Source organism: Prenolepis imparis, unplaced genomic scaffold, assembly GCF_030444845.1.
Source record: "Prenolepis imparis isolate NDT839.2.m4 unplaced genomic scaffold, iyPreImpa1.0 SCAF_57, whole genome shotgun sequence".
In the NCBI taxonomy this organism is placed as follows: domain Eukaryota; kingdom Metazoa; phylum Arthropoda; class Insecta; order Hymenoptera; family Formicidae; genus Prenolepis; species Prenolepis imparis.
This window is the reverse complement of record NW_028141215.1, coordinates 102,075-120,498: the sequence shown is the minus strand read 5'-3', so window position 1 is coordinate 120,498 and position 18,424 is coordinate 102,075. Positions and strand designations below refer to the sequence as shown.

Here is an 18,424-nt window from a genome sequence, read left to right as displayed (position 1 = left end):
GCTTCCAATATTTGTTTTCCAAGTAATTTAACTCTATTTGCGTAAGTGACGACATCCTCTTCATTCCTTTGATAAATACATCCTAGTTCTCCTTGTAACTGATATACATTTTTAGTAGGTCCATAAATTTTCTTTAAATAAGTAGTTAATTGCAATACAGTATCAAAATCTTCATCCCGAATTGTTCGACGCGCTTCTCCCACTATTCTAGTTCTTATAATTTTAGTAAATTGAGCCTCTGCTTCCTTAGGAAGCATAGCTTTCGCTTCCTCGCAACCCTCGATAAAATAATTTAGCGGAATGTTACTACCGTCAAAAAAGGGGACGGCGTCTACCGCGTATTTTAAGGTAGCAAAGGGGTTAGGTTGCGCCATGTTAAAAGAAAGTAAATTTTCGGGATCGCTTTCGATATCAAATTTTTCGATTTGATCTTTTATTGTTTCAGTAGTTATATCGGCGGAATCGTCGGAATCTGGCTCGGGCGATTCGGCTACTAAAGTATTTTCAGTTAAATCGAATTCTGAGGAAGGATCTTTTAACAAAAAATTTATTTGGCGAGATGTCGAAGTTGAAGGTACTAAAGGTGTGGATGTGTGAATTAATTCGGAATCAGATGGTTTAGATTTAGATTTGCGTGTTCTATGTGGTGTTGTTAATGCAGTTTTATATAGTTCTTCTATTTGATCTTTATCAGTTTGACCTCTTGTTCCTTTACTCATTACCGCTACCAGGAATCGCACATTTCTATCCCGGACGAGCCCCCAAATTTTTATTTATGTTACGTCCAGACTCAAGGAAGGAAGAGTCGAAAGGAAGGACGTAACTAAATTTATCTTTTCGAACGACGGCAGACTATCCGTCTGTTCGACCCGAACGAACGTCTGGGCCCAAATAGGTCAACGACCGCAAGGGTCGCTCTTACTCTATTTAAAGGGCCGTTCGCTCGGTGGTCCCTTTTTGGCAAGAGAATTTAATCTCTTTTACGCAGGATGGGACCTTGTGCGATCCTGGTTTACGGGAATAAGTGGGAACGGGTTATTAATAAATGAAAATCATTTATTTTGAAATTTATAAATTTATTCCTAATATAAAGACGAAAGAATTTATATACATAATAATATTATTGACGGACTTAGTTGCTAATGAAGAGTGAATGTATGTGTATGTGTCGCGGGTGATACATTAGTACGGAGGTCTTCAATCGGGGCAGAAAGGGGTAAGAGTTATTGTTTAAATTTTAGGGTCCCGATTGGTGGTTACAATAATTTAAATGGTAATAGGTATATAAAATTAGTGTCCATGTGTGTGCGTGTAAGAGAGACTTCTAGGTTATATGAGTTCGGTAATTATGGCGGTGGAGGGGGGATAGGTTCGTAGGAGAAGGTGTGCAGGGACGGCTAAAGGATATCTTCGCCCGGGAACATACCAGGGGATGATGTTATTCCTATCGGTGGTCTCTAGAAATTCGCGTAAGGCCTCGTGGTCTACGGGGCCTGGACCAATCGTGAAAGCTTCCTCAGGGACTTCTCGTATCCCTGGGAGCTGGTTATCAGCCAAGCTCTGAATTGCTCGTATGAGAGCTTGGCAGGCGATCCTGATTCCTCGGAATCGTCGTCGCTGATATCTACTACCTCAAACCCTTCCGGATGTTCCCTATTTACAGAGGACGTTGGGGATGAGGGAGGAGAATCTTCAAGGGTGATTGTTGAGGGAGCCGGAGACGGAGATCTAGGTGGCTCAGGGCGTTCGGGAGAAGCAGGGGGAAGAAAGGGAGAAGGGCTCCGCGGAGAATCGGCGTCCTCAGAGGAAACAGAGGAGTGAGGGGAAGGGGCCCGCTGAGGTATAGCGGGTTCGGGAGAAAGAGGAGAAGGAGTTCGCGGGGAATCGAAAAATTCTGCAGAAGCAGAGGTAGCGGGAGACGGCGTCAGCGGGGTTTCTATATGTTCGGGTGAGGAAATAGGAGAGACCGTAGGGTGATATGTATTAGTTGTCTCTGTATGGATCGGTGTGTTAATTTTTTCTAGGGAGCCGAAGGTTTCGCCCGCAGCCAGACTCCGTGCCAACGCTTTCTTTAACCGCCTATTACGCCGGTTTCGCGCCAATTTAACAGCGGTTCGCGAGGGTCGTCTCCTTGGATTTTCCACTACGAGAGCGAATAATAAAGTAACCGGGCAAGAAGAGTTTTTACTGAAAAATAACTCTGGGAGTTCTTGTAAGAGAAAAAAAAAATATATATATATATATTTATTTTTATATAATTTTGATATTTTAATTATTTAATAATTTAGTTAGTTATTGTATTACTTATTTGTTCATTCAAGAGAGAGAGAGAGAGAGAGAGAGAGAGAGAGAAATAGAGAGTGAGAGAGAGTAAATCACGGATTGCTCCGCTATCGCGGGAAATCCGGAGTGATTTCAAAAGATAAAGGGATGATAGAATTCACGGATTGCTCCGCTATTGCGGGAAATCCAGAGTGATTTCGAGAGAAAGAGGAGATGGAAGAAATCACGGATTGCTCCGCTATCGCGGGAAATCCGGAGTGATTTCAAAAGGTAAGGGGATGATAGAAATCACGGATTGCTCCGCTATCGCGGGAAATCCACAGTGATTTCGAGAGAGAGAGAGAGATAAGGATGGGGGAAGAAAGGACAGTTTTTCGAAGTTAGAATTTAACAAGGATAATAAATTAATAAATTAAAAAGGAAAACAATTATAATTTAATTGAAGTCCCAGAATTATTTTAAGTATTATTAGTAAGGGTGGAGATGTAGCGTGCTTGATAACTTACTACTTATGGAGTGCGCGGGTAGGTGTTAATTATTCCAGGTGTGAATCTGGCTACGGACTCCTCCGTGAGGATGGTGTTCCACTCGCAGTTGTTCACTCGCGAAAATCGTCGTACTCGGTGAGCACTGGGCACACGATGATTTCACAAATGTCACTGCGAATGCTCACGAGTTCGAGATTCACTCGAAGGATGGTGATACAACTTTTCGCGATTGATCCGCGAGCGTAGGTTTGAGAAAAGATTGATATTCTCTGAGAGATGTCACGGGTATATATACCTTCTTGCTCCTCCTTCCCGTTAGTTTGTTAATATTTCCTGACGAATAGGGAATTTTTCAATAACGCCCTTTCAGTCCCGGAGGCGTCTCTTGACTTTAAAAGTTTATCGGGATTGGTCAGGGCTTTTGTTTAGGGCCCTAGGTTTTGACCAATGGAGAATTTGTTGAGGTTTATATTTTTATTATCCTCTCGAGATTTCGATATCGGCGGCGGTGTTTGTTGTTAGTTTTTCCTATATCGCGATATTTGTCGTTTGTTAGTGCCGCTTTTATCGGCGGGTTCTCGCTTTATTGCCCTCGCGTGTGGCTTAGAGCTTGTTTGCTGAGAGGCGATGCGTGTGGCATCTTTTTAATCTTTATATTTTTCGCCGCTTTCTCGCGAGAATACCCGCAGGTGTGCTATCTTATTTTGCACACTTTCGTTTTCATTATTTGTTTTCCCCTAATTTTACTAGGGAAGGATTTGCTTTCGGCGCGTTCTCGCCGTCTTTATGTTTTGCCGATATGTGATTTTAACTTATTATTCGCGAGGGTGTCGGCAAGAATCCGCTTTCGGCATCTTTCCGCCTGGTCTCTTTTATTTACCGATTTTGTAATATTTATCGGTCGCTCACGATATCTGCAGCTGTCCGTTTCGCTGGGCACGTTTTCGTTTTATTATATACGTGCCGCTTAGATTATTATTATCTTTTTTCTTCCTTTTTTATTTACCTAACAACAAACTTCGCCTTGGTCGTGGGAAAGAAAAGAATCGTGAAGTCCGCCGGACGTAACACAAGATATTAAAAAAAATATTATAACAAATAAACCACATATATTATGCAAAAGAACTAATTTTCTAAAATTTTGTGGTAAGTTTAACTCATATCAATGTGATGTTTGTAACACTTATTTTATCATATGTATGTAATAATCATGTATTTCTTTTCTCGTAGATATTAATTCGATAAGTCTTATAGATAAAAACAAAGGCATTGATTCTGTGATACTAAAAAAGGAGTCTGTTGCTAAAAAGATTGATATTTCATCAAATACTGGTGAATCTCACATAATAGTTTCTATGGATGAAAGCGATAAAAATAATGAATCTGTGTCAAACAGAAATTGTAATGAGAAGATGACCGATGTTGCATCAAATACTGGTAAATGTCCACATTTCCAATTATTTAATTTAGCTCATATCAATGATGTTTGTAATACTTATTTTATATATCATATGTATGCAATAATCATCTGTATTTCTTCTCTCATAGATATTAATTCGATAAGTCTTATAGATAAAAACAAAGGCAATGAGGCTGTGATACTAAACAAGGAGTCTATTACTAAAAAGAATGATGTTTCATTAAATACTGGTGAATCTCGCATAATAATGTCTATGCATAAAAGCGATAAAAATATTGAATCTGTGTCAAACAGAAATTGTAATGAGGAGATGACCGATGTTACGTCAAATACTGGTAAATGTGCACATTTCCAATTATTTAGTTTAACTCATATCAATGATGTTTGTAATACTTATTTTATAAATCATATGTATGCAATAATCATCTGTATTTTTTCTCTCGTAGATATTAATTCGATAAGTCTTATAGATAAAAACAAAGGCAATGAGGTTGTGATACTAAACAAGGAGTCTATTACTAAAAAGAATGATGTTTCATTAAATACTGGTGAATCTCGCATAATAATGTCTATGCATAAAAGCGATAAAAATATTGAATCTGTGTCAAACAGAAATTGTAATGAGGAGATGACCGATGTTACATCAAATACTGGTAAATGTGCACATTTCCAATTATTTAGTTTAACTCATATCAATGATGTTTGTAATACTTATTTTATAAATCATATGTATGCAATAATCATCTGTATTTTTTCTCTCGTAGATATTAATTCGATAAGTCTTACAGATAAAAACAAAGGCAATGATTCTGTGATACTAAACAAAGAGTCTACTACTAAAAAGATTGATGATTCATTAAATATCGGTGAATCTCGCATAATAATGTCTATAAATGAAATAAGCGATAAAAATAATAAATCTGTGCCAAACAAAGATTATAATAAGAAGATGACCGGTGTTACATCAAATACTGGTAAATGTGCACATTTCTAATTATTTAGTTTAACTCATATCGATGTTGTTTGTAATACTTATTTTATCATATGTATGCGATAATTATGTATTTCTTCTCTCGTAGATATTAATTTGATAAGTTTTATGGATAAAAACAAAGGCAATGAGTCTGTGATATTAAACAAGGAGTCTATTACTAAAAAGAATGATGTTTTATTAAATACCGGTGAATCTTGCATAATAATGTCTATGCATAAAAGCGATAAAAATATTGAATCTGTGTCAAACAGAAATTGTAATGAGGAGATGACCGATGTTGCATCAAATACTGGTAAATGTGCACATTTCTAATTATTTAGTTTAACTCATATCGATGTTGTTTGTAATACTTATTTTATCATATGTATGCGATAATTATGTATTTCTTCTCTCGTAGATATTAATTTGATAAGTTTTATGGATAAAAACAAAGGCAATGAGTCTGTGATATTAAACAAGGAGTCTATTACTAAAAAGAATGATGTTTTATTAAATACCGGTGAATCTCGCATAATAATGTCTATGCATAAAAGCGATAAAAATATTGAATCTGTGTCAAACAGAAATTATAATGAGGAGATGACCGATGTTGCATCAAATACTGGTAAATGTGCACATTTCCAATTATTTAGTTTAGCTCATATTAATGATATTTGTAATACTTATTTTATATATCATATGTATGCAATAATCATCTGTATTTCTTCTCTCGTAGATATTAATTCGATAAGTCTTATAGATAAAAACAAAGGCATTGATTCTGTGATACTAAAAAAGGAGTCTGTTGCTAAAAAGATTGATGTTTCATCAAATACTGATGAATCTCACATAATAGTTTCTATGGATGAAAGCGATAAAAATAATGAATCTGTGTCAAACAGAGATTGTAATGAGGAGATGACCAATGTTACATCAAATACTGGTAAATGTGCGAGAGAAGAAATTACCGTGATTATTGATAACTGTGATTATCAAGAGAGTACAGATCTCTCAGCAAATTTTGGTAAGTTTCGATAATGTTATCAACTATATTTCTAAGCGCTATTTTATCATCTGTATGAAATAATATTTTTTCTTATATGTATATATTGTTTTAGATATTGGCACAATAATCTTTACAAATCAAAATGAGACCATTGAAACTGTCATGCCGAATAACTTTTTCATGAATGATAATATTGAAACAGCAGACGCAAATATTTCTTTATCTGGTATGCATTATTGTTAAAATTAAATTTTAAATATTGTTTCATATTTTTACATTTTAAATAATATGCAATGTTTTATTGCATTGTTGAATAAATGTATTTGTCCGTTTGTCTAATCTTATGTTTTGTTTGCAGATTCACTTAATGGATCTGTTATAATCAATAAGGAGTGTGTTAGGAGATTAAGTTTTAACATGACTGGTATGTAGAAATTGAATTATTTTTATATAAAAATATAAACTCATAAACAAATATAAATATACACAAACTATAAAAAAATAAGGAATAAATGCAATAAAAAATATATGTATATATATGCATATATAAGCATGTCCAGTGTTTGCTGTTATCTGAATAAAATTATATAGATGATCATCTAGATGAAACTTTGGCGTCATCTTATCTTTATATAGATATAGATAATAAAAATATGTATTATGTATATCTGCATCATAGATGAGAAAAACTATTATTTTTACTAAATTATCTTGAATAATTTTCAGATAATTTTGATTTAGAATCATAGCACATAAAAATACTTAAATAGTAGAACTTAAGCAATAAGTCATAAAAATTTATAAGTAGAAATATAAATACATATATTTTTATATCCTTTTTATAATTTACATTTTTTTAAACTATGTTTATATAAGCAGTCTTAAAAATTATTATCTTGAAAATTATCTAGATGAATTGCCATATAATTTTACCTTTTATTTAGATACATATATTTAAAACAAAATTATCATTTTATCTAAAATTAATTTAAATATTTTTATCTCATCTTTATCTAGCTAATTTTAAAATCATCTAAGCACAACACTGAGCATATCACAAAAGTAATAGAAAACCACTTAAATTAAAATATAAACATTAATGTTTATGTATATTTATATTTTTTAGAGATAAAAGATTGTATCTCCAGTTATATAAATTTAGAGAAAACAGGTTTTATAGTTTCAAATACACATAAGAAATGATAAAATTTTAGACAAAATAAAAATAAATATGATAATACAGTAATACAATTTAAGTTTTTATTAAGTATTTATAAACTGACATTTTAAGATTTGTTTAAAGTATAATCTTGTAAACACGGATTATTTTAGATATTATTTACTAATCTATTTTTATATCTTCAATAAATCATACAGAAACTGATGCAGGACGTGTAAGTGTGTTATCTCCTTGCCGAGATGATATGCCTGATCCAGAAATTGTTGATGTGCCAGTGTCTTATAGTATGTAGTTTTGTTTTCTTTTTCTTTATAAATTAATAAATCTCACAATATTATATGTGTAATATATGATATATATATTAATGGACATAATTCTTATAACATTGACGTTGCTACTGTTTTACATCAAGCTTGTTATTATTTTCATATAACGTACAAGCTGCGATTGCAACTTCATGCAAAAAGCGCAATAGTTTTGTTTCATTAATTTTATCTTAAGCTTTTAGTGATTTTAATTATAAAGACTAATTATAAATTTATACTTTTGCAAGATTAATTATAAATTTAAACTTTTACAAGACTAATTATAAATTTAAGTAATGTAATTCATGCAATATTGTGCTCTGTATATTTGAAATACATTAAAATTAAGATAAATCAATTTTATTACCTCTACTTTGAACATTATTTTTTATCTTTTGGTAATATATACATTGACATACAAATATTGTGTGCTTTAATTTTTCAATGATATGGGAGTTGTGTCCTTTGTTCATAGTTATATAATTTCTTTGTTTTTCTTTGATATTAGATAATGATAAGGACGAAAGTGATGATGAAGAATATATACCTTCAGAACACAGTTCTTTATATAGCAAATCTCCTCAAAAGCAAGTGCCAATTGTTAACAGAAGTATTTCATCCACTTCCAGTTTTGATACATCAAGTACAAATGTTGTTGGTACATCAGCATGTAACGATGAAGCTATGTATGTTCAAAAGTCTAATTTAAAATCAAAACAAAATTATTGCACTTTTTGTATGAAGTTGCAATCACAGCTTGCACGACATTTGGAAACAGTACACTCTAACGAGCCTGATGTAAAAAAATTTGCCATTCTGCCTAGAAAAAACCCAGAAAGGAAGAAAATAATAGAGACTATTCGAAAAATGGGTAATTTTAAATTTAACACCAACTCAGAATTTAATACTGGGCAATTAATTGTATGCAGACGTCCAAATGAGAAATCTAATAAGACTGCTAAAGATTTTGTTGTTTGCGTAAAATGTAAAGGATTTTTCGCAAAAAGCACAATACGTCATCATGCTCGAGCTTGTCTTAAGAAAGATTTTCGAAAAAATAAAAATATTATGATTATGGGAAGAAAAATCACTGGTAGAATACATTCAATAGCAAGTGAGTGTTTAAGGAAAACAGTGTTTCCTGTTATGCGAGAAGATGATGTAACACGTATTGTGAGATATGACAAATTATTGATTATATATGCGAATAAGTTGTGTGTTAAATATAAATCCCAACATCAGCATGATATGATTCGTGCACGATTGCGTCTACTAGGCCGTTTTCTTATAGCGTTAAAAGAGATAAATACGAATATAGAAGATTTTCAGTCGCTGTATCATCCACAAATATATGACGACTGTATTTCAGCAATTAATATAGTTGCAGGATATGACAATGAAGAACAACTTTATAAAACTCCTGCAGTAGCGGCTAACTTGTCAACACTTATTAAGCATATAGGAAATCTTCTCATTATGGAATGCATCAAGACTCAAGATGAAGAGAAGAAAAAATTAGTTAAAGACTTTTTAAAACTGTTAGTTGTGGATATAGGTACGAGTGTCAACAAAACAGTTATTGAAACGCAGTCCGCACATAAAAGGCACAAGAAAATAAATCTCCCGTCATTGGAAGATATTAAAAAATTACACACACATTTGGCAAAAATGAGAACTGAAGCATATGCAGCATTAAAAGAGTCCTTTTCATATGAGAAATGGATTTCTTTAGCAGAAGTAACATTAACTTCAACACATGTCTTTAATAGACGACGAGCAGGAGAAATTGAGCGAGCACTGATAGAAGATTTTGAAAATTATGAAAAAGTAAATAAAAATATGTACAGTGATATTTATAAATCATTATCGATGGAAGATAGAAAAATTGCAGAGAAATATGTTCGATTTTGCATCAGAGGAAAACTGGGACGCACAGTGCTTGTTTTATTGTCAAATGAGTTATTTGATTGCATCACTTTAATCTTGAAATATCGTGAAGAAGCTAATGTACCAAAGAAAAACCCTTATATTTTTGGACTACCTGCTGTCGACAAAGATAGACACCGATACCTGAGAGCCTGTGTTTTAATGCGTACATTTGCCGAACAATGTAACGCAAGTCAATCAACTACTTTACGCGGTACAACATTAAGAAAACATATTGCAACACACTGCATTCAATTTAATCTGAATGATACTGATGTTTCCGATCTTGCCACCTTTATGGGTCATGCTGATAAAATACACAGAGATCATTACAGGCAACCAATAGCAAGCAGAGATATACTGAAAATCTCCCGCTACTTAGAAGCAGTATCAGAAGGAAATGCACAAAATACGAATAATAAATCGATATCGGACAGTGATTCTGAAATAGAAGATAACTTAGTTGAAGTTAACAATAATAGTGATGAAAGAAGTAATGTTATTTGCTTAAATCATTATGTAAAACATAGAATTTATAATATTAAGATTTACATTATTTACATTTTTAATTAGTTTTATGTTGTTTTGATACTTATTTATTTTACATTAAAGTATTCTTTTTGTATATTATTTTGATATCGTAATGATATCATGATAATAAAACGAGCATTACAATATTATAATTTCTATATTGTAATTTCGTAAATGTTTTAATAACTGCTGTTTATTATAGATATTTCATTATGTGAGACATCAAATCATTTCAAAAATTCTGACAAGCAAACGGATGAACAAGGTGGAAAACGGAAACGTAGTAGTAAGTAATTTTTCATATCTGCTTTCAATCAATAACTGTACGAATTACAATAATATACAGTTTCTTTTATTATGTCAATTTGTTCTTAAAAATGATACTCATTTACATATTTGTAATATAACTCTTAAAAGTTACCTATTTAATTAGTGCCTGCAAGTAATTATATTTTGTCATTCCTTTTTTATTACCGAAATACAGAACTTAGTTTTGTTTACATAATCTATAACATTTGCCAATATTTATACTAAAACTATTTATAATTGCGATTCAAAATTAAAAGTAAATAAGTAAAATAAAATAGCATTTCTATTTAAATAATTTATTATCGTTGAATATGGGATATAGGAATGATCATAGCAATCAACGTATTATTTTTATTAAACGTATTATGTCAAAGTCGAGAACAAATAGTATAGTTAGTACTCTGCGTTGATACCACTGCTTTCTCTATGCTCCTCTAGCATCTCCTTATGGACAAACAAAAAGAGTACGATGGACAGAATTTGAGAAAAAAGCAGCTCTTTCTGCGTTTGCACAACATATGGAAAATAATACATTGCCGTCTCTAAAAGAGATTCAAGAAGTAAAGAAAAAATATATTTCTCTGGCTCGTCGTACATCGCCGCAAATCAAAACGTGGTTGCATAATAAGCAGAAAAACCTGAAACAACAATAGTGGAAGAGTTTGCAATTTCGTACAAAACATTTTATTAACGCCTGTAAAGAAATTCTGATTTTTTTTAAAACAATATAAAACGTTTTCATATCACTTAAATTTTAAATTTTTTAATTAAAATTTATATAATTTAATACTTTATATAATATATATATATAATTTTAAATTAATTTTATATGTACTATACACAGTATAACTCTGATTCAATATCTTTTTTTTGTTTTTGTACACCTGTACATTGAGATATGCTAATATATAGATGTGTGCGTTAGTTCGTCAATGTTATAGATGTTCATAAGTAAATCTTATTCTATCTTTTGGTTTCAATTTAACTACCTCATTCTAGAAGGACCTTGTGAAGGCGTAGTTACTATAGTACAATATATTATAATAATCTGATCTCGTATATTATATTATATTAATTAATTTATCACATGTTCTTTATGATTTATATTATTGCTAAATTTTAAGGATTAAAGTTTAACTTTAAGGATGTTGCGAATTTAATCAAACATGATTGATGTATCAAGGTCCTATTACTTTTGCTGAAATCGAGAATATTAAGTTTTCTTATTTATAACTAGAGAAAAAGATATCAAATTTTGTGTTGTCATAAAAATAAATAAGTAAACATGATTAATGTATCAAGGTTCTCTTATTTTTGCTGAAATCGAGAATATTAAGTTTCCTTATTTATAACTAGAGAAAAGATATCAAATTTTGTGTTGTCATAAAAATGAATAAGTAATTACTTAAAATAAGTTCTACATACATTGTGAGCAATGATTTTAATTACCATTCTGTTGTATAATTATCATTTTCTGTTGTATTACTATATTTATTACATTTTTTACTTGTTTCTTTATATGATTAGAGGTATTACAAACACATCTTAATAATATTTTCAGATTATTATAATTGAAAATTTTATATTACACTATATTAATACGTATAATTAAGATTATTATGTATTTCTTAATCTTTAGCACCGTAATTTTGTCATTTTAATGTACACAATACACATGTTTCTTTTGAATCTAATTGGAATTGTGAACACCTACACATATTTTTCACAAATTCAATATCTATGTAAAATTTCTATGAAAAACCATTCAAGAAAACAAAAAATGTATATTATTATCTTACATCACATATCATTATGAAATACTACATGAATATAACCTCTTTAATAAAAGATATTGAGTAATATATATAACATTCAGTTTCATTATTTTCATCTTTACATATTTATACATTATCTTTCCCTTCATGTATTTACTATGAAATACATATGAGATTTCCATATAAAAAATCTGTTACAGTTAGATACATATTATTTTGTTCTCTCCCTGCACCATCTTAAGAAATAAGTATAATAATCTCTTTCGCGCGGACGCCGAATTGAGATAGATTTCATGTTAAATTCGGCAGCGTTAATGTTAAATTACATGTTAATGTTCAAATAAATACGTCGGCAAATTGCAAATAATAAAGGCTCCACGCTGTTTATAAAACAATCTAGTAGCATAAATCGTGCGTGCATGATCGTATTCGTCGTTCTCTCGAATAAATCATAAATGGAATTATTATAAATATATAATATTGTATGTAAATGCAGAATGTCCTATACACGACACGTGACATTGTCATCATTTTCATATCATTTTCATATCGCCGAAAAAACAAAGTAATAATACTTTTTCGGCGCGATATCATATACGTCGCGTGTCTTTCGTCGCTCATCGCTCAAAGCGTGCGGTCTACCGTTTCGAGCGGCGAGCGATTAGAGACGCACGACATATAATACACGCCGAAAAAGTATTATCAATTTGTTTTTCCGGCGGTAGAAAAATGATGTGAGAATTATGACGATGTCGCGTGTCGCGTGTAGGACACCGCTGCATATATATATATACAACAATGTATATTTACAATGATTTCATTCTAGATTTAGTAAAGAGAACGATGAATACGCTCATATACGCACGACTTTATGATACTAGATTGTTTTATAATCAAGTGGATCTCTTTATCATTTGCAACTTGTCGACGTATTTGTTTCAACGATCATGTAGTTTAACATTAATATTGCCTAATTTAACATGAAATCTATCACAATTCTCTGCGTTGATACCACTGCTTGAGAGAGAGAGAGAGAGAGAGAGAGAGAGAGAGAGAGAGAGAGAGAGAGAGAGAGAGAGAGAGAGAATGAGAGAGAGAAAGAGAGAAAGAAATAGATAAACAGAGAAAGGTAAGTATGTATAAATTAATCATATAGTACTTTTTGATTTGCGGATGATGCGTATAAATAAGCGACAGAAAATCTGTAACTCCGGCATTTTATAGATTTCCTGTCGCTTTATACGCATCATCTGTGAATCAAAAATTACCATATGATTAAATTATATATACATATATCTCTCCGTTTATCTATTTCGCTCCCTCTCTCCTCCTCTCTCTCTCTCACTCTCCCACTCTCCCACTCTCTCTCTCTCTCTCTCTCTCTCTCTCTCTCTCTCTCTCTCTCTCTCTCTCTCTCTCTTCACGCGTACACCGAATTCCGACGAACTTCATGTTAAATTACGCAGTGTTAATGCTAAATACGTAAAACTTGAAATTATTATGTAGACAAGTTCCAAATGTGTGACAAATATTTTTCGGCGCGGTATCATATGTCGCGTCTCTCCTCGCTCGCCGCTCGAAGCGTGCGGTCAACCGTTTCTGATGTGCCGCGACATATCGTATGGTACCTAGCCAAAATGTACTTGTCATTTGTAACTTACCTACATGTAAATTCATGCTGTTTAGCAATCATGCTGTCTATTTTAACATGAAATCCGTCACAATTCGGCGTGAGCGCGAAAGAGAAAGAGAGAGAGATAGAAGGAAAGAGAGAGAGAGAGAGAGGGAGAGAAAGAAAGCGAAATAGAGAAACGGAGAGAGATGTAGGTATATATAATTTAACCATGATACTTTCTGATTAACGCGAAAGGCGTATAAAGCGACGGAAAATGTATAAAATGTGTATCGTAAATAGATTTTTTTTCACTTCATACGCATCACGTGTTAATGAGAAAGTATCATGATTAAATCATATATATCTCTCTCCGCTTCTTTATCTTACTCTTTTTCTATCTCCCTCTTTTTCTCTCTTTTTCTATCTCCTCCTCTTTTCCTCTTTTTCGCTCTTTCTCTCTCTCTCTCTCTCTCTCTCTCTTTCTCTCTCTTTCACGCGCACACCGAATTGTGACGAATTTCATGTTAAATAAGGCAGTGTAAATGCTATACAGCATGTTAAAGTTGAAATTAATATGTGGACAAGTTGCAAAGACAAATATTTTTCGGCGCTGTATCATATGTCGCATTTCTCCTCGCTCGCCACTCAAAGCATGCGGCCAACCGCTTTTGATGTGCCGCCACATATGATATCACGCCGAAAAGCATTTACCATTCGCAACTTGCCTACATTTTAATTTCAACTTTAACATGCTGTTTAGCATTCACACTGCCTAATTTAACATGAAATCTATCACAATTCGGTGTACGTGTGAGAGAGAGAGAGAGAGAGAGAGAGAGAGAGAGAGAGAGAGAAATAGATAAACGGAGAAAGGTAAGTAACATGTAAATTCATGCTGTTTAGCAATCATGCTGTCTATTTTAACATGAAATCCGTCACAATTCGGCGTGAGCGCGAAAGAGAGAGAGAGAGATAGAGAGAGAAAGAGAGAGAGAGATAGAAGGAAAGAGAGAGAGAGAGAGAGAGAGAGAGGGGGGGAGAGAAAGAAAGCGAAATAGAGAAACGGAGAGAGATGTACGAGTAGGTATATATAATTTAACCATTATACTTTCTGATTAACGCGAAAGGCTTATAAAGCGACGGAAAATGTATAAAATGTGTATCGTAAATAGATTTTTTTCACTTCATACGCATCACGCGTTAATGAGAAAGTATCATGATTAAATCATATATCGTATATCTCTCTCCGCTTCTTTATCTTACTCTTTTTCTATCTCCCTCTCTTTCTCTCTTTTTCTATCTCCTTCTCTTTCCCTCTTTTTCGCTCTTTCTCTCTCTCTCTCTCTCTTTCTCTTTCTTTCACGCGCACACCGAATTGTGACGAATTTCATGTTAAATAAGGCAGTGTGAATGCTATACAGCATGTTAAAGTTGAAATTAATTATGCGCTGCTAATGCAGCGGAGTGGCAAGGGCATGTTAAAGTTAGTAAACGTGGACATAGTTCTTCCAACTTTTTTTTGAACGATAAATATTTCCCTGTCATCACAGATGCGTTATCGCACGATAAGGCGACAATATTTGGAAATGGTATCTGCAGTTTCCACATTTCACATTTAAATGCCTGAAACAACTTTTCTGCGCTTGGATCTTTGGCATCAATATCGATTAATTTGACTAATTGCGAGCGAACATCTAATGTCTCCGAATCAACGCATCGGACAAAAAAAGTCATCCATTGTCTGATGTTTCGTCAATAAAAACTGAAAACTTTGTATTTTGAATTTTATTGACGACACGATCCGTCTCAATCGGACACAAAACGTTTGTAATAATGCCTTTACATTTCGTTCGACTCATGCTCATGCTTTTCAATACGTCAGAATCTTCTCCTATTTGTTGAAAAAATGTAAGAATCTCTGTTGTATTTTGATGAGAAATGTTTTTATCAGCAATTAATGCTGCATATCTGATTTCCGCGGATTTTTTACGCTCATTAAATGGCAAAAGAGATTTATTTTGCATATTTAAATCTTCTAAATTTGATTGATTTTTTTCTAGATATTTTTTATATATATTTATGTGTGTTTTGGATTCTGCATGACGATGGATTTGCGATAAACTACTAGCGATAGATTTATCGCAAATCAAACAAAAAAATAAACTTTCGTCATGTGGCACTTCACGCAACCAAAGTTTAAATTCTTCAATATCTAACCATTCTTTTTTAAATATTGATTTACGCGATTTTTTTATTGGTATAAATCGGGAATAGATTGGCTATTCGAGCCGTACGCGGATGTCGGTGCGTCGATTCCAACGAAAATTAATTTTTCGTTGGAATTAACTAATTGTGCACGGGGCACACATTTTGCTTGGTACACCGCCAAGACTTTATTAAGGAACAATCTCAATTCGAGATTTTTAATTCCAAAGATCCCCTCTAACCCCCCTACAGAATTATAGGCGAGAAAAAGGCGTTATTTACAAATAGTTATTTTATTAAGGCAGAGAAAAATATAGGGTCGAAGGGTCTGAATAGCTCAGATGGTGAGAGCAGTCGCCCGGCAAGCGAAAGGTCTCGGGTTCGATTCCCGATTCAGCGACTTTCGGATCTATATTTTTCTCGCCTTGATAATTCTGTAGGGGGGTTAGAGCTCTATTCTATCAAAAGAAAATAAAGGACAAAAGATATATACCTGTCCTCTTCTACATATGTTCGAAGGACAAGGGTTCTCATCTTTTCGGTGCGCTCTGCGCTGCCGACCTACCCCCTCCACTGCAAGATGGCTGTCGCGAAGTGGCTGTCGCGCGTGAAATCTTGCATCACTGCTCTGGAGGTGTCGGGACCTCCACCCGTGTCAGGGGTCGTCTCGGTATCTGCCTAGGCTCCCCCCCGATCGCCCCCTCTTCCTCTTTCGGTTCGTCTTCGGAGGAATTATCGGATATTTCGGGGGTAGACACGTGTTCCTTCCCGGCTAAGTTCGCGGCCTCGAATCTAAGTAGTCTACTCCGGAGAGTGGGGAGAATCCCTTTTACTGACAATTCCCTAGCCGCGAGTTCCTTCTTTAGTTCGTCCACCTTAAGAGCGCATATCCATCCCAGGCTCTTCTTAGTGGTCATTGTTGCGAAATATCGCGAGAGAAAGAAATATTGTCGATAATCAACGCGCATCTCTCGTTATTAAACCCAGTATGGACGTCGCCGAGCGATAAGAGACGGAACCAGTACGCTTTAAATATTTGGCCGTCAGTAGGGATACTATGAGAGTTCTAACTCAGGTCCTCTGAGGGGGGTGCGGGGCGCGGGGGGTTCTCCGTGGCGAGGGTATGACGTCACGCGGGGCGGGGGTATCTCGTAGGCGCGGGGGCTGACGTCACGCGGGTGGAGGGGGATGTTTCGACAAAGGAGGGGGAGTTTTCTGAGTGCAATATTTGTAGATGGTATCTTTACGACTTTTTTATGAGGGTTCTTAGACATTTTCCCCAAAAAGGTATAGAACAAGCGCCGATGATTAACAATTTTGTACCCTCGTTAATATAATTTTATTACGGAAGCGCCGATGTCCGGCTGCTCGAACTTGTCAACGGAGCGTTCTAGAGTTCATTAAAACTATGTTTTTCATTTTATGGACATTTTATCATTAGGAAAGGAATGAAGATTTTAAGCCGACGCTGCGACGAACATGTCAAACGTGATTTAATAGGCCTCTACCTATTTGCGTTGACGTTCGGCAGCTTTGTACCCTCGCGGAAAATCTCCCATAAAAACGAGAGCGAAACATTTTTCTTAATATTTTTTAAGGAAGAATGCAACGTATCGGCGCCAACGTTCGGCTGCTTTGTACCCTCGCAGAAAATCGGTCGTAAACGAGAGCGAAACATCTTCCTAAATATCTTTTTAAGGAAGAATTGCGATAATTTTGAGAGGGATGGGGGTTGAAACTTATGGAGAGAGTCTGTCTCCGCGTCAAAAAGTCTTTAGCATTCGACGAGTTAAAGTGTCGAAAGTGCGAAGTGTCAGTGGCACAGTGTAGTGAGTTAAAAAGAAATGGAAAATAATAATTTCGAGAGAATATTAGACGAGTCATCTGATGAAGATCACGAGTTGTCGGATAACAATGTAGACGAATCTGACGAAGATCATTGTTGTTGAGTGACAGTAATTATATTAGTGATCGCAGTGAGGACCTTACGGATATTCACGACAAGGTAGTGTCTAATTCACAAATCCTTGCGCTAAACGGACGTACAAAAGTTTGCGCCATATACTTTTATTATTCTACGGGTGGTGCTCTGGCTTTATGTACTTCATGTATGATCTCTATTCAAGATTTCGGACACATGTATGCTGTACGAAAGCATGTGATTAAATTACACAATGCAGTGGATTGTCGATGGTGTTGCTATTGTAGAAAGTCATTGTGTCAGATATTTCCATGTGATATGTGTCCTATTTGCACAAAATAAACTTTTGGAGATTGTGCTGGGACACTTAAAGTGAGAATTCTACAAGTGTTGTGAAAATGGCGAGTCAGAAAATATCGAAGGTGTCTTCGGTGGTACAGTTTCTACGAAATCGTGAACTCGGTGTACAGAAACCCCAAACAAAAGA

The 18,424-nt window shown here is 34.1% G+C and overlaps 1 protein-coding gene across 4 annotated transcripts; it reads left to right on the top strand.

The window, feature by feature from the left end:
- Nucleotides 1-4,689: 4,689 nt before the first annotated feature.
- Nucleotides 4,690-11,432, top strand: LOC145947254 (uncharacterized). 4 transcript variants are annotated; one of them, XM_083057057.1, is made up of 9 exons: nt 4,690-4,844; nt 4,980-5,165; nt 5,901-6,188; nt 6,283-6,396; nt 6,529-6,594; nt 7,548-7,634; nt 8,164-10,074; nt 10,315-10,398; nt 10,860-11,432. In XM_083057057.1, exons 1-9 carry the CDS (start codon nt 4,757-4,759, stop codon nt 11,072-11,074), a joined length of 3,039 nt encoding a protein of 1,012 aa, XP_082913183.1. In that variant the 5' UTR covers nt 4,690-4,756; the 3' UTR covers nt 11,075-11,432. The 4 variants fall into 4 exon arrangements, with proteins under 4 accessions (XP_082913183.1, XP_082913180.1, XP_082913182.1 ...); XM_083057054.1 differs by having other exon boundaries at nt 4,956-5,165; XM_083057056.1 differs by lacking the exons at nt 4,690-4,844; nt 4,980-5,165 and adding exons at nt 5,385-5,477; nt 5,583-5,789.
- Nucleotides 11,433-18,424: the final 6,992 nt, after the last annotated feature.